This window comes from Microcaecilia unicolor, chromosome 1 (assembly GCF_901765095.1).
Source record: "Microcaecilia unicolor chromosome 1, aMicUni1.1, whole genome shotgun sequence".
Lineage (NCBI taxonomy): Eukaryota > Metazoa > Chordata > Amphibia > Gymnophiona > Siphonopidae > Microcaecilia > Microcaecilia unicolor.
In genome coordinates this window covers 11420994-11435211 of record NC_044031.1, presented here as the reverse complement: position 1 = coordinate 11435211, position 14218 = coordinate 11420994, and the positions used below count along the sequence as shown (strand labels likewise).

Below are 14218 nucleotides of genomic sequence, written 5' to 3'. Positions count from 1 at the left end.
CTTTTGAGCAGGGACTGTCTGTTTGTATCAGGTGTTCAGCGCTGCGTGCGTCTGGTAGTGCTATACATAGTAACATAGTAGATGACAGCAGAAAAAGACCTGCAAGGTCCATCCAGTCTGCCCAACAAGATAAACTCATATGTGCCACTTTTTGTGTATACCTTACCTTGATTTGATAATAATAATAGCAGCAGCAGCAGAATCAGAGACTGGGACCAATATGGATAGAAAAACAAAGTCACCAGACAACAAAGGTAGAAAAAATCATTTTATTTTCATTTTAGTGTTTGGAATATGTCCAATTTGAGAATTTACATCTGCTGTCTTATTTTGCACTGGGTATACTGGAGCTGTAACAGCTTACAGAAATGATTTATAATGAAAAAAAATCATGTTATTTTTTTCTCCTAAATTAGTATAATATTTTCAATGATGTCTGTTTATATATGCCATGGCTGATGTAAGGGGGGTTTGGCCAATGTGGATGTGGCTATCAGGGGTGGAGCCATATGTGGTGACCCCGCCCATAATGAGTACCGGCACCTTTTTTTTCTACAAAAAAAGCACTGCTTTTTAGCGATCTGTTCTCAGTGAAGCTTTTACAACATTCAGTTCACGTATATGGCTTCATACCTGTGTGGATTCGCTGGTGTTTGGTCAGTGTTGCCTTCACACTAAAATTTTTACCACATTCAGTGCATGTAAATGGTTTCTCTCCTGTGTGGATTCTCTGGTGTGTGGTCAGTTTTCCCTTCTCACTGAAGCTTTTATCACACTCAGTGCATGTAAATGGCTTCTCTCCAGTGTGGATTCTGTGGTGTACAGTCAGGCTTGCTTTCTTACTAAAGCTTTTACCACATTCAGTACATGTAAATGACTTCACTCCAGTGTGGATTCTTTGGTGTATGGTCAGTCTTCCCTTGTCACTAAAGCTTTTACCACACTCACTGCATGGAAATGGCTTCTCTCCTGTGTGGATTCTCTGGTGTATGGTCAGTTTTCCATCCTCATTAAAGCTTTTACCACACTCACTACATGTGAATGGCTTCTCTCCTGTATGGATTTTCTGGTGTTTGATCAGTCTTCCCTTGTCACTAAAGCTTTTATCACACTCACTACATGTAAATGGCTTCTCTTCTATATGGATTTTCTGGTGTTTGATCAGTATTCCCTTCGTACTTAAGCTTTTACCACACTCAGTGCAGGTAAATGGTTTCAGTCCTGAATGGATTACCTGGTGCCTTTTAAGTGCACTCTTGCTAAAGAAGCTTTTACCACAAGCACTACAGGTAAATGGTTTCACCCCTGTGTGTATTCTCTGGTGTAGGGTCAGTCTTCCCTTTTCACTAAAGCTTTTACCACACTCAGTACATGTAAATGGCTTTTCTCCTGTGTGGATTCTCTGGTGTATGGTCAGTGTAGTCTTCTCAGTAAAGCTTTTACCACACTCAGTACATGTAAATGGCTTCTCACCTGTGTGGATTCTCTGGTGTCTGGTCAGTATATTCTTCCCAGTAAAGCTTTTACCACACTCACTACATGTAAATGGCATCTCTCCTGTATGGATTTTCTGGTGTTTCATCAGTTTCCCCTTTGTAGTTAAGCTTTTACCACACTGACTACATGGAAATCGCTCAATGGTGTGGATTCTCTTGTGGTTTATGAGGTGTTCTTTCTGACTGAAGCTTTTATTACAGTCAGTACAGGTAAATGGTTTCAGTGCTGAATGGATTACCTGGTGTCTTTTAAGTGAACTCTTATCAATGAAGCTTTTACCACACTCACTACATGTAAATGGCTTCTCTCCTGTGTGGATTCTCTGATGTATGATCAGTGTTTTCTTCTCAGTAAAGCTTTTACAACACTTACTACATGTAAATGGCTTCTCTCCTGTATGGATTCTCTGGTGTCTGATCAGTGTTCCCTTCGTACTTAAGCTTTTACCACACTCAGTACATGTAAACGGCTTCTCTCCTGTATGGATTTTCTGGTGGTTGATCAGTGTTCCCTTTTTATTAAAGCTTTTACCACACTCATTACATGTAAACAGATTCACCCCTTTGTGGATTCTCTGATGTATGGTCAGTGTATTTTTCACAGTAAAGCTTTTACCACACTCACTACATGTAAACGGCTTCTCACCTGTGTGGATTCTCTGGTGCATGATCAGACTTCCCATTATGCTAAAGCTTTTACCACACTGATTATATAAAAACGGCTTCTCTCCTGTATGGATTTTCTGGTGTTTGATCAGTGTTCCCTTTTTATTAAAGCTTTTACCACACTCACTACATGTAAATGGCTTCTCTCCTGTATGGATTTTCTGGTGTTTGATCAGTGTTCCCTTTTTATTAAAGCTTTTACCACACTCACTACATGTAAATGGCTTCTCTCCTGTATGGATTTTCTGGTGTTTGATCAGTGTTCCCTTCGTACTTAGGCTTTTACCACACTCACTACATGTAAATGGCTTCTCTCCTGTATGGATTTTCTGGTGTTTGATCAGTGTTCCCTTCGTAGTTAAGCTTTTACCACACTCAGTGCAGGTAAATGGTTTCAGTCCTGAATGGATTAGCTGGTGCCTTTTAAGTGCACTCTTGCTAAAGAAGCTTTTACCACAAGCACTACAGGTAAATGGTTTCACCCCTGTGTGTATTCTCTGGTGTAGAGTCAGTCTTCCCTTTTTACTAAAGCTTTTACCACATTCACTACATGGAAATAGCTCAATTGTGTGGATTCTCTTGTGGTTTATGAGGTGTACCTTCTGACTGAAGCTTTTATTACACTCAGTGCAGGTAAATGGTTTCAATGCGGAATGGATTACCTGGTGTCTTTTAAGTGCACTCTTGCTAATGAAGCTTTTACCACAAGCACTACACGTAAATGGTTTCACCCCTGTGTGTATTCTCTGGTGTAGAGTCAGTCTTCCCTTTTCACTAAAGCTTTTACCACACTCAGTACATGTAAATGGCTTTTCTCCTGTGTGGATTCTCTGGTGTATGGTCAGTGTAGTCTTCTCAGTAAAGCTTTTACCACCCTCACTACCTGGCAATCGCTCAATGGTGTGGATTCTCTTGTGTTTTGTGAGGTGTTCTTTTTGACTGAAGCTTTCATTACAGTCAGTACAGGTAAATGGGTTCATTCCAGTGTCAGTTTTCGGGTGGTCTCGGAGACTATCTGTAGTGAAGCTTTTACCACACATAGTAGAGGTAAATGGTTTCAATACTGAATTAAGTCTCTTGTGCATTGTGAGGTTTCCTTTCCAACAAGCACTTATTCCACTGTCAGCACAAGTATATAATCTCTTGTTTTTCTGGTCATTAGAGAGGTTTGTCTTCCTGCAAAATATTTGTTCAGATTTAGTACACTTGTCCAGTTCCTCACCAGTTTGAGATTTTTTACGATCTGTGAATACATCTCTATAGCTAAAGCTTTTCTGACATTCAGTACTTAAAACTGATTTGTCTCCCGGGAGGAAAGTTGCATTTCTTGTGAAGTTTTCTTCCCAACTGAAGCTTTGATCACATTCAGGACATGAAGATATTGTATTTTTAGAGGTGTCTTTTGTAATGTCTGTTTTACTGATAAAGTTTTTCTCATATCCTGTACACATTCTAGTTTCTTTATTAGTTTTCTCATGTTGCATTAGCTCTTTCTTCCTACTGAAACCTTTCCCACATGCAGAGCCTGTAAAATGTTTTTCTTTTATGCATGTTTTCTCTTGTCCCTGTAGTTTCCTCTTTTGACTGACGTTTTTCCCACTGTCCGTACATGTAGATGGTCTCTCTTCAGTATCAGATCTGTGATGTGATTTTAGTTGATCACCGAGGAAAATCTCACAAATATCACAGGAACAGCTTTGATCTCTCATCCGGTTTCTCTCCTCTTCCCCTGCCTGTATGATATTACTGGTACTTTGAGTACACAGAACTGAGCCTCCTGGTGAAGGTTTTTGTTTATTTAGATTTTTTCCCTTTTCTTCCCAGTCAGAACAGGAACGAGTCTTCTCTTTCTCTCTTTCTGGTAACATCTTTTCCCCTTCCGGCTTCTCAAGGAGCTTCCAGTTGTGTTTCTCTGTATTACTAGGTTTAGGATCGTTTTCTAAATAAAAAAAAAAAAAGAGCATTGCGTATGATTATAGGAGAATAATTTAACAAGTTTACTAATAGATTATCCCTTTACAAGTTTACCACCCTTTTGCTGCTGGAAATACAACATAACCAAGCCGATGATTATCAGCCACTCATAAAACACACGATCTCACTCAAGTTGACATTTAAAAGCTCCTGTTTGGCCTTTCCACATTAGCATAAGAATAGCCATCGGAGTCTTGATCCTGTCTCCAACAGTGGCCAGTCTGGTCCCAAGTGCCTGGCAGACCCCAAATGAAGCATCTAATTCTAATGGTTCATTTTCCAGTGACGAGCAATGGCTTTGCCAAATCTACCTGGACTTTTCCACCAGAAACGTTCAAACCTCTTTTGAACCCCTCTATCGTAGTAATACACAGACCCCTCAGTACAGAAAATACAACATATCCATGCTGATGATTACCAGAGATGCAAATAAAATACATGATCTCCCTCAAATTGATATTTAAAAGCTCCTTGTTGGCCTTTCCACATCGGTATAACAGCCATCGGAGTCTTGATCCTGTCTCCAATGGTGGCCAGTCTGGTCACAGGCGCCTGGCAGATCCCAAAAAGTTATGGTTTATTTTCCAGTGATGAGCAATATCTCTCCCAAGTCTACCAGCCTGAGAATATTTTTATGGATTTTCCTCTTTTGAAACTCTCTATTGTATTCGCTTTGACCACATCCTCTGGTACCGTCCACAGCTTAATTATGCACTGCAGGTAAAACAACCTTTCTACGCTCTCTTAGGCTTCCGTAGCAGGCATCATGTTGTGGTTGTCTGGGTCTTGCTGGGTCTGCGTAAGTGGAACCCATGTTTCAGCTGGGTTTATTTATTTATTTGTTTCTATCCCACATTATCCAAAGCATATTTGGTTCAATGTGGCTTACATCGTATCAATAACCCTTATAACAATGGAGAGTGAAACCCTTGAAAACAGGGTGAAACTTAGCAACTTGACTTGGCTTAGCATTGCAACGTTAGTTGACGTTGGAGAAGATATGGGCAACTCTATATAAAGAAAAGGCTAATGGCAGAGGTTAAAATAGAATACTTTAACCTGCAGGCATTCGCTAGGGGAAGGGTGCTGATGGCAGGAGATTTTAATGCGACCATGCAGCCTGGCCTAGACCAGTCTGCACCCCCAGCTCCAGGAGATAATAGAATTTCTCAGGCCCTGAAAAATATGGTAGAGGAGCTGGGATTGTGCGATGTATGGAGACAGAGGAATCCTAGAGGGAGAGATTATACATTCTACTCTCAGGTGCATTTATCCTGCTCCAGATTTGATTATGTATTTGTGGACAAAATATTGCTGAATGGAGGTGGGGATTCCTCAATTGGGCACATCTCAATATCAGACCACGCACCAGTCTGGGCTATCATCCCCTCCCTTAGGGAAGTGGTACGAAACACCAGATGGTCTCTAAATAACTGCTTGTTAAGTGACCCTGACATAGTGGATAATTTCGTTCCAGTCCTGAAGGAATATTTTGACATCAATCTGGACTCTGGCCCCACACTGGGTACAGTATGGGATGCCTTTAAAGCAGTAGCGAGGGGCTACTTCATAAAGTGTGCTAGTCAAAGGGCCAAGTTACGCAAGGAGCGGAGGAGTGGCCTAGTGGTTAGGGTGGTGGACTTTGGTCCTGGGGAACTGAGGAACTCAGTTCGATTCCCGGCACAGGCAGCTCCTTGTGACTCTGGGCAAGTCACTTAACCCTCCATTGCCCACTGCATAGAGCCTGCCATGAGTGGGAAAGTGCGGGGTACAAATGTAAAAAAAAAAAAAAAAAAAAAGGCACGTCTGGTGCAATGTATGGAGAGGCTGGGGGCATTGGAGAACAGACACAGGGCTACTGGCACTGTGTCTGACTACAGACGGCTCCAGGAGGTGAGGTTGGAGTTCACTGAGTTGCATGAAGAGAGCTTGCAGTTTGTGCATGCCCGTTTAAAACAAGTATATTATGAAAGTACTAACAAGCTGGGCAGGTTGCTGGCTAACAAATTGCGGAAGATGAGGGCTGACCACCAAATTCTGAAAGTGAAAGATGACAAGGGGACCCTGTTGCATTCTTCAGCCCTGATTAGGGAGCGTTTTGCCCAATATTATGAATCACTATATAGGGAGGATGCCTCTGTACAGACTGGGGACATAGATAACTATCTGAAAGACAGAGGCCTCCCGATGCTTTCAGAGCAACAGAAGAGGAAACTGGAGGCCCCGGTGTTAGTAGATGAAGTACTTCAGGTCATCAAATCACTGCCGAATGGTAAGGCACCGGGCTTAGATGGGTACACAAATGAGTTTTTTAAGACCTTTGGAGGGTCCTTGGCACCGTACCTAGCGTCGGTTATCAACTCAGTGAGGGAGGGTGACGGGCTGCCCCGATCAATGATGGAGGCATGGGTAGCTGTAATCCCAAAACCGGGCAAAGACAAGGCAGATTGTGCTTCCTATTGCCCCATCTCGATACTAAACGCAGATGTAAAGATATTGGCGAAGGTGCTAGCCAACCGACTCAGTGCAGTGCTCCCCACACTAATCCACCCGGACCAAGTAGGGTTCGTAGTTAAGAGACAGGCTATGGACAACATTCGTAGAACACTGAACTTACTACATAGGGCAACAGTAAAGCCAATACCAGTAGTGTTGTTAGGATTAGACGAGGAAAAGGCATTCGACAGGGTCCATTGGGGATACCTGGACAAAGTATTACAGCGAGTGGGGATAGGGCAGTTCTATAGGTCCTGGATTCAGGCTCTGTACTTGGCCCCACAAGCCTGTGTGAGAATTAATGGGGGAAACTCTGGGGCCTTTAGGCTGGGTAGAGGAACTAGACAGGGCTGTCCTCTGTCTCCCTTGTTATTCGCCTTGGCGATGGAGCCCCTGGCGGAGGCAATATGTGAGAACGCTGACATTACAAGATCTGGGTGGGAACCCAGGAACATAAGATCGCTTTATTTGCAGACGACGTTCTCCTGTATCTGACAAAGCCTTTGGTCTCACTGCCCAATTTGATGAGGGAGATAGGGGAGTATGCTAGAATCTCGGGCTACAAGCTTAATGCCAACAAATCGATTGGTATGACTGTAGGCATCCCGCCGAACCTGTCGGAAACACTGAAGGTATCTTTTGCTTTTAAATGGGCAGATAGGGAATTAAGGTATCTGGGGGTGCAGATTCCAAAACACTTGCCTGACTTGTTTGAGGTTAACAACCCAGGACTTAAGAAAGAAATAGTAAGAGATTTGGATCGTTGGATGCCTATGGGATTATCCTGGTTAGGTCGCATAGCCACAATAAAGATGAACGTGTTGCCAAGACTCCTGTACCTGTTTCAAGTAATTCCTATGAGACTTCCTAGGGAGTTTCTGTCGGGGTTGCAAGATAGGCTTAATAGGTTCGTTTGGAATCAGAAGAGGCCACGGCTCTCCCGAACACTTCTGTACAAGGGTAGAAAGAAGGGCGGACTGGGAGTCCCGAATCTTTATTGGTACTACTGTGCAGCACAGGCAAGAGCGGCAGTGGAGTGGTTCCGCTCTGATGACCATAAACTTTGGGTCCATTTGGAGCAGTCACAGGTGGGCTCCAGTAAGTTGGGACATTTGATGTGGCTGCCGGCACGGCATAGAGGACAGGTAGACAAATTCCCTCCCACAGTGCAGGCTACATTCCACTACTGGGACAGTATGTTTGAGGAAGGTCAACCTTTTTCTTCGGGTCTGGCACCTATAGTGGATAACCCAGGGTTCCATCCGAGGGTAGGGGACACTATCTTTAGTAGATGGGCGAAAAATGGCCTGGACATGTGGGGGCAGTTGCATGTGGGAACCAAAGTGATACCCTTTGAGACCTTGGTAGAAGACTACAGCCTTGGGAGGGAAGATCGCTACGCACACATACAGACTTTACACTACCTGCAAGGACCCGCCTATGCAACATGTATGAAGAGGGAGGCTCACCCTTTGGAGGTACTGTGTGTTGACTCTCAGACCACCCGAGGAATGATATCCTCCCTGTACACGCACTTAGCAGCTCAACATAAACCCTCTCTTACACATAGGAGGCGGTGGGAGCAGGAGTTGAATTTTGAATTACCAGAGAAAGGATGGGAGCATTTGGAGAGAGGTATACTGAAATCAGCATGATCGGTAGCCCTGCAGGAGAACACATTAAAAGTCTTTTACTGGTGGTATCTCACGCCTGTAAGGTTGAACCATATGTGCCCATCAGTGACGAGGTCATGTTGGAGACAGTGTGGGGGTGAAGGAACTATGGGACACATATGGTGGACCTGTCGTAAGGCCCAGGCATATTGGAGGGGAGTTCAATCCAGGCTCCAAAAATGGGTTGGAAGATCTGTGCAGTGGCATCCTTTGATTTTTGTATTGGGGGGGCGGCCTGAGGGATTACAGTTGAATCAATGGTTGCTGGTGCGGGGAGCCCTGCAGGCTGCCCGGATTAACCTAGCAAGGCACTGGAAGGCCTCGAGGGCTCCACCGCTGACAGCTTGGATCACGAAGGTGAAATGTATATGTGAGATGGAGAGACTGACGGCTGTGAAAAGGAAAGTATTGCCTAAATGGGAGAAGGTGTGGTTGCCATTCTTGAATGCTTGTCCGAACTAGCTGATGATTGGTTTGAGAGGGGAGGGAGGGGGGAGGGGTTAGAGAGTGGGAGTTCGATGGAGGGAGTAGGGGAGGTAGGGAAGAGGGTGGGAGGGCAGGAGAGGGTATTATAAAACTGGATTAAAAATATGATGTACACAAGGTGACTATGGTGGGGCCGATGACACCATACGATATTCCATGTATATTATTTAATGCTGTGTTGGGCTCACTTGGAATAAGATGTAATGAGCCGAGTTATATATGTTCTGTGTTATACTCTTTTTGCTCAATAAAGATTTCTAAAAATAAAAAAAAATAAAAAAATAGAATACTTTAGGACTGTGGGTAATGTGTTTTCCCAATCACCTTGCCCTCTCCAGGGAGGGGAAAACACTTCAGCCTTGTTAGCTTAAGAATAAGAGGTACAATCAGACTTAGCTGTAGGCGCATCACAAACAAAGGTTTATTGGTATAATCACTAAGCCAAAAATATACAAGGTAATTGTTCCCTCTGGAGCACACCACAAAACAAGACACATCCTGAATAACAGAGTGCTCAGCTCACACTGTCCCATCATCACACCACATATATATCATTTGTAAGTTTTGGTTTGCCCAAATCATGTGATTTCCCATAAACCAGAACCATTAGGTAGCCTCATACCATATATGGATTGTTCCTGTATTCTATCAGTCTCTCCTGATGGGAATTCACGTGCAAAGTCTGTAGCCATTAGCTAATTACTTATCAGTTCTGCGTGCAGTTAGTCAGAGAGCAAAAAATACCCTTGTGTCCCCTCACCCAAAAACTGAAACATTCTAGGCTCACTGTGTCCCAAGGTTACATCATTATATCCAGTTTATATGAAAAGCCTAGTCTCAGCTCCAGCAAAGTCAGTAAAATGTGTATCCCTGAAGTGTCTGTTCTCAACTCCTAAGAAAGCAGTACTGTATGTTACATGTGAGAACCAAACTGAGCAAATACAGGCCTTAGGCCTAGCCCTTAGAAAGAGGCCTAACAGAGGAAAGAATATAACAGTAGAACCTGATGAGGGCGTTATCGTACTGTGGCTTTCTTCAGGATGGCTGAAACATCTGTTCTAGTTAGAAGATCCAGACAACTGCAATACTCAAACTTTCCATGATTTAGTTGTATGGAGCGCCTTCTGGTTTTTTGTTCCCTCCCTCTCATGATTTTATCACTGATCCCTCTGTCGTTCTTTCATGAATTACATCTAAGCGCTAACCATTTGTTTCTCTGCCAATGAAGTTGCTGTCAAAGCCCTTTCCAGACCATCCTAAGCCGGACTGTAGTATACAGGACACAGACCGTACAAGTCTGCCCAGCACCGGCCCTAGTTCATCACGACTGGAGTCGCCATCTAAGCATCACTGAACACATCCACACCCATACAACCATTTAAGTTTAGAGTTTTTATACCATCCATTTTCTAATTAGAGATCCTCTGTGTTCATCCTACACCACAAGAGGCCAAGTAGACTCTGTAATATTCTGGCAACAGATATACAATAACGAATGGACAGCACAAACGGACTTGATACACTGTCTCCTAGATTGGGATAACAGATGCAGAAGCATATTAGACGAATCAGCACCACTACAAACAAGAACCTCACGAAGACACAACTCGATACCACGGTATAACGAAGAACTGAAAAAACTAAAAACACAAGCTAGGGGGCTTGAACGAACATGGAAAAAAATAAAAGATGTACACACATTCAATGCATTGAAACAAATGCAAAGAAAATACAAATATATGCAATAAGACAAACCAAAAGATCTTATTACAAAACCAAAATAGGTCCAGACTAGAGAGTTGCACGGGGACAGAAATCCAACCCATCCCCACCCGTCCCTGCTGGAATCTTACCCGTACCCACTGGAATCTTACCCATCCCCACCCATCCCCGCAAAAATTTAAACCATCCCAACCCGTCCCCACCCGTCCCCGCAAGAATTTAACCCATCCCCAACCATCCCCGTAAGAATTTAACCCATCCCCGTAAGAATTTAATAGTGCATAAAAGAAAGTTCCAGTCAGCTCCCTCAGTCTCTTTCTGGATTTGAGCCACAGCACTGTAGGCAAGGAAGGAATGGAAGTTGGAACTTGGAACACTCTGGTGCACACATGTAAGATTTGTCTCTGATTCACTGGCAGTGTGTGCTGAGAGGCCACCACATGCACGCGCCAGTAGGTCAGGTGACATCTGATTCTCGTGCATGTGTCAGAGCTGAGGTCTGTGCACCAGCCTGGGAGCAAAGAGGATTAATAGTAACATAGTAAGTGACAGCAAATAGACCTGAACGGTCCATCCACTCTGCCCAACAGTCACACTCATGATCAATTCATAAGTACATAAGTACATAAGTAGTGCCATACTAGGAAAGACCAAAGGTCCATCTAGCCCAGCATCCTGTCACCGACAGTGGCCAATCCAGGTCAAGGGCACCTGGCACGCTCCCTAAACGTAAAAACATTCCAGACAAGTTATACCTAAAAATGCGGAATTTTTCCAAGTCCATTTAATAGCGGTCTATGGACTTGTCCTTTAGGAATCTATCTAACCCCTTTTTAAACTCCGTCAAGCTAACCGCCCGTACCACGTTCTCCGGCAACGAATTCCAGAGTCTAATTACACGTTGGGTGAAGAAAAATTTTCTCCGATTCGTTTTAAATTTACCACACTGTAGCTTCAACTCATGCCCTCTAGTCCTAGTATTTTTGGATAGCGTGAACAGTCGCTTCACATCCACCCGATCCATTCCACTCATTATTTTATACACTTCTATCATATCTCCCCTCAGCCGTCTCTTCTCCAAGCTGAAAAGCCCTAGCCTTCTCAGCCTCTCTTCATAGGAAAGTCGTCCCATCCCCACTATCATTTTCGTCGCCCTTCGCTGTACCTTTTCCAATTCTACTATATCTTTTTTGAGATACGGAGACCAGTACTGAACACAATACTCCAGGTGCGGTCGCACCATGGAGCGATACAACGGCATTATAACATCCGCACACCTGGACTCCATACCCTTCCTAATAACACCCAACATTCTATTCGCTTTCCTAGCCGCAGCAGCACACTGAGCAGAAGGTTTCAGCGTATCATCGACGACGACACCCAGATCCCTTTCTTGATCCGTAACTCCTAACGTGGAACCTTGCAAGACGTAGCTATAATTCGGGTTCCTCTTACCCACATGCATCACTTTGCACTTGTCAACATTGAACTTCATCTGCCACTTGCACGCCCATTCTCCCAGTCTCGCAAGGTCCTCCTGTAATCGTTCACATTCCTCCTGCGACTTGACGACCCTGAATAATTTTGTGTCATCGGCGAATTTAATTACCTCACTAGTTATTCCCATCTCTAGGTCATTTATAAATACATTAAAAAGCAACGGACCCAGCACAGACCCCTGCGGGACCCCACTAACTACCCTCCTCCACTGAGAATACTGGCCACGCAATCCTACTCTCTGCTTCCTATCTTTCAACCAGTTCTTAATCCATAATAGTACCCTACCTCCGATTCCATGACTCTGCAATTTCTTCAGGAGTCTTTCGTGCGGCACTTTGTCAAACGCCTTCTGAAAATCCAGATATACAATATCAACCGGCTCCCCATTGTCCACATGTTTGCTTACCCCCTCAAAAAAATGCATTAGATTGGTGAGGCAAGACTTCCCTTCACTAAATCCGTGCTGACTTTGTCTCATCAGTCCATGTTTTGTATATGCTCTGCAATTTTATTCTTAATAATAGCCTCCACCATCTTGCCCGGCACCGACGTCAGACTCACCGGTCTATAATTTCCCGGATCTCCTCTGGAACCCTTCTTAAAAATCGGAGTAACATTGGCTACCCTCCAGTCTTCCGGTATTACACTCGATTTTAGGGACAGATTGCATATTTCTAACAGTAGCTCCGCAAGTTCATTTTTTAGTTCTATTAATACTCTGGGATGAATACCATCAGGTCCCGGTGATTTACTACTCTTCAGCTTGCTGAACTGACCCATTACATCCTCCAAGGTTACAGAGAATTTGTTTAGTTTCTCCGACTCCCCCGCTTCAAATATTCTTTCCGGCACCGGTGTCCCCCCCAAATCCTCCTCGGTGAAGACCGAAGCAAAGAATTCATTTAATTTCTCCGCTACGGCTTTGTCCTCCTTGATCGCCCCTTTAACACCATTAAATCAACGAGTGTGATATTATATACTTGATTATGGTCTTTCTTTCGTGTTTCTGGAACAAAGACCACAGAAGTCTATCTGGCCCTATCCTTATGTTCCAACTGCTGGAGTTGCCATCGAAGCCCACTCCAGCCTATTCATGTTCTCATTTGTGGGACACAGACCGTAAAAGTCTGTCCAGCACTGTCCTCATGTTCCAGCCACTGAAGTTGCTGTCTAAGCCCTTTCCAGCCCATCCTACACCAGATTGCCATGTATGAGACACAGACCATACAAGTCTGCCAGGTATCAGCTCTAGTTCATCACAGCCAGAGTCGCCATCTAAGTGTCACTTGACATATCCACACACATGCAGCCATTTAAGGTTAGCTTTTATATAACTTCCATTTTCTAATTAGAGATCCTCTGTGTTCATCCCACGCCTTTTTGAATTCCGTCATCATTTGTGACTCTACCACCTCCTTAATGGAAGACTTTCCACATTTATGCTGTTAAAGCAAGGAAGAAGAGGAGGAGGAGGAGGAGACAAGAAGACAGCACTCAAAAAAATTGGTATTTGGTAGATGAGAGGCTGGTGCAGGTGCAGCTTACACTTCCACGGGAAGCCCACAGAACTGGTTCTATCCCCGCGGGAACCCCGAACTGCTTCCATCCCCGCGGGAACCCCGCAGGAACTGCCTCCGAGGGATTCCCGCGGGGACGGAAGCCGTGCAGCTCTCTAGTCCAGACTACAAAGACATGAACAAACTACTACTACTACTATTTAGCATTTCTATAGCGCTACAAGGCCTACGCAGCGCTGCACAAACATAGAAGAAAGACAGTCCCTGCTCAAAGAGCTTACAATCTAATAGACAAAAAATAAATAAAGTAAGCAAATCAAATCAATTAATGTGAACGGGAAGGAAGAGAGGAGGGTAGGTGGAGGCAAGTGTTTACGAGTCAAAAGCAATGTTAAAGAGGTGGGCTTTCAGTCTAGATTTAAAGGTGGCCAAGGATGGGGCAAGACGTAGGGGCTCAGGAAGTTTATTCCAGGCGTAGGGTGCAGCGAGACAGAAGGCGCAAAGTCTGGAGTTGGCAGTAGTGGAGAAGGGAACAGATAAGAAGGATTTATCCATGGAGCGGAGTGCACGGGAAGGGGTGTAGGGAAGGACGAGTGTGGAGAGATACTGGGGAGCAGCAGAGTGAGTACATTTATAGGTTAGTAGAAGAAGTTTGAACAGGATGCAAAAACGGATAGGGAGCCAGTGA

The 14218-nt window shown here is 44.1% G+C and overlaps 2 protein-coding genes across 2 annotated transcripts in view; both read right to left on the bottom strand.

Moving 5' to 3' along the window:
* Window positions 1-373: 373 nt before the first annotated feature.
* On the bottom strand, window positions 374-3408 carry LOC115462973 (zinc finger protein 850-like). Its single transcript, XM_030193108.1, has one exon. It carries the CDS (start codon window positions 3245-3247, stop codon window positions 614-616), a length of 2634 nt encoding a protein of 877 aa, XP_030048968.1. The 5' UTR covers window positions 3248-3408; the 3' UTR covers window positions 374-613.
* The window catches only part of LOC115460752 (zinc finger protein 184-like), a 26344-nt gene continuing 15399 nt past the window's right edge, over window positions 3274-14218 (bottom strand). The window contains exons 3-4 of the mRNA XM_030190503.1: window positions 3385-4101; window positions 3274-3338 (exon numbers count right to left, since the gene is read on the bottom strand). Coding sequence (XP_030046363.1) covers window positions 3274-3338; window positions 3385-4101 — 782 coding nt within the window. The remainder of the gene's footprint in view (window positions 3339-3384; window positions 4102-14218) is intronic.

What these genes read in the sequence shown, in the direction of transcription:
- LOC115462973 (XM_030193108.1), bottom strand. Translation starts at nt 3,247, where the DNA reads ATGCACAAGAGACTTAATTCAGTATTGAAACCATTTACCTCTACTATG.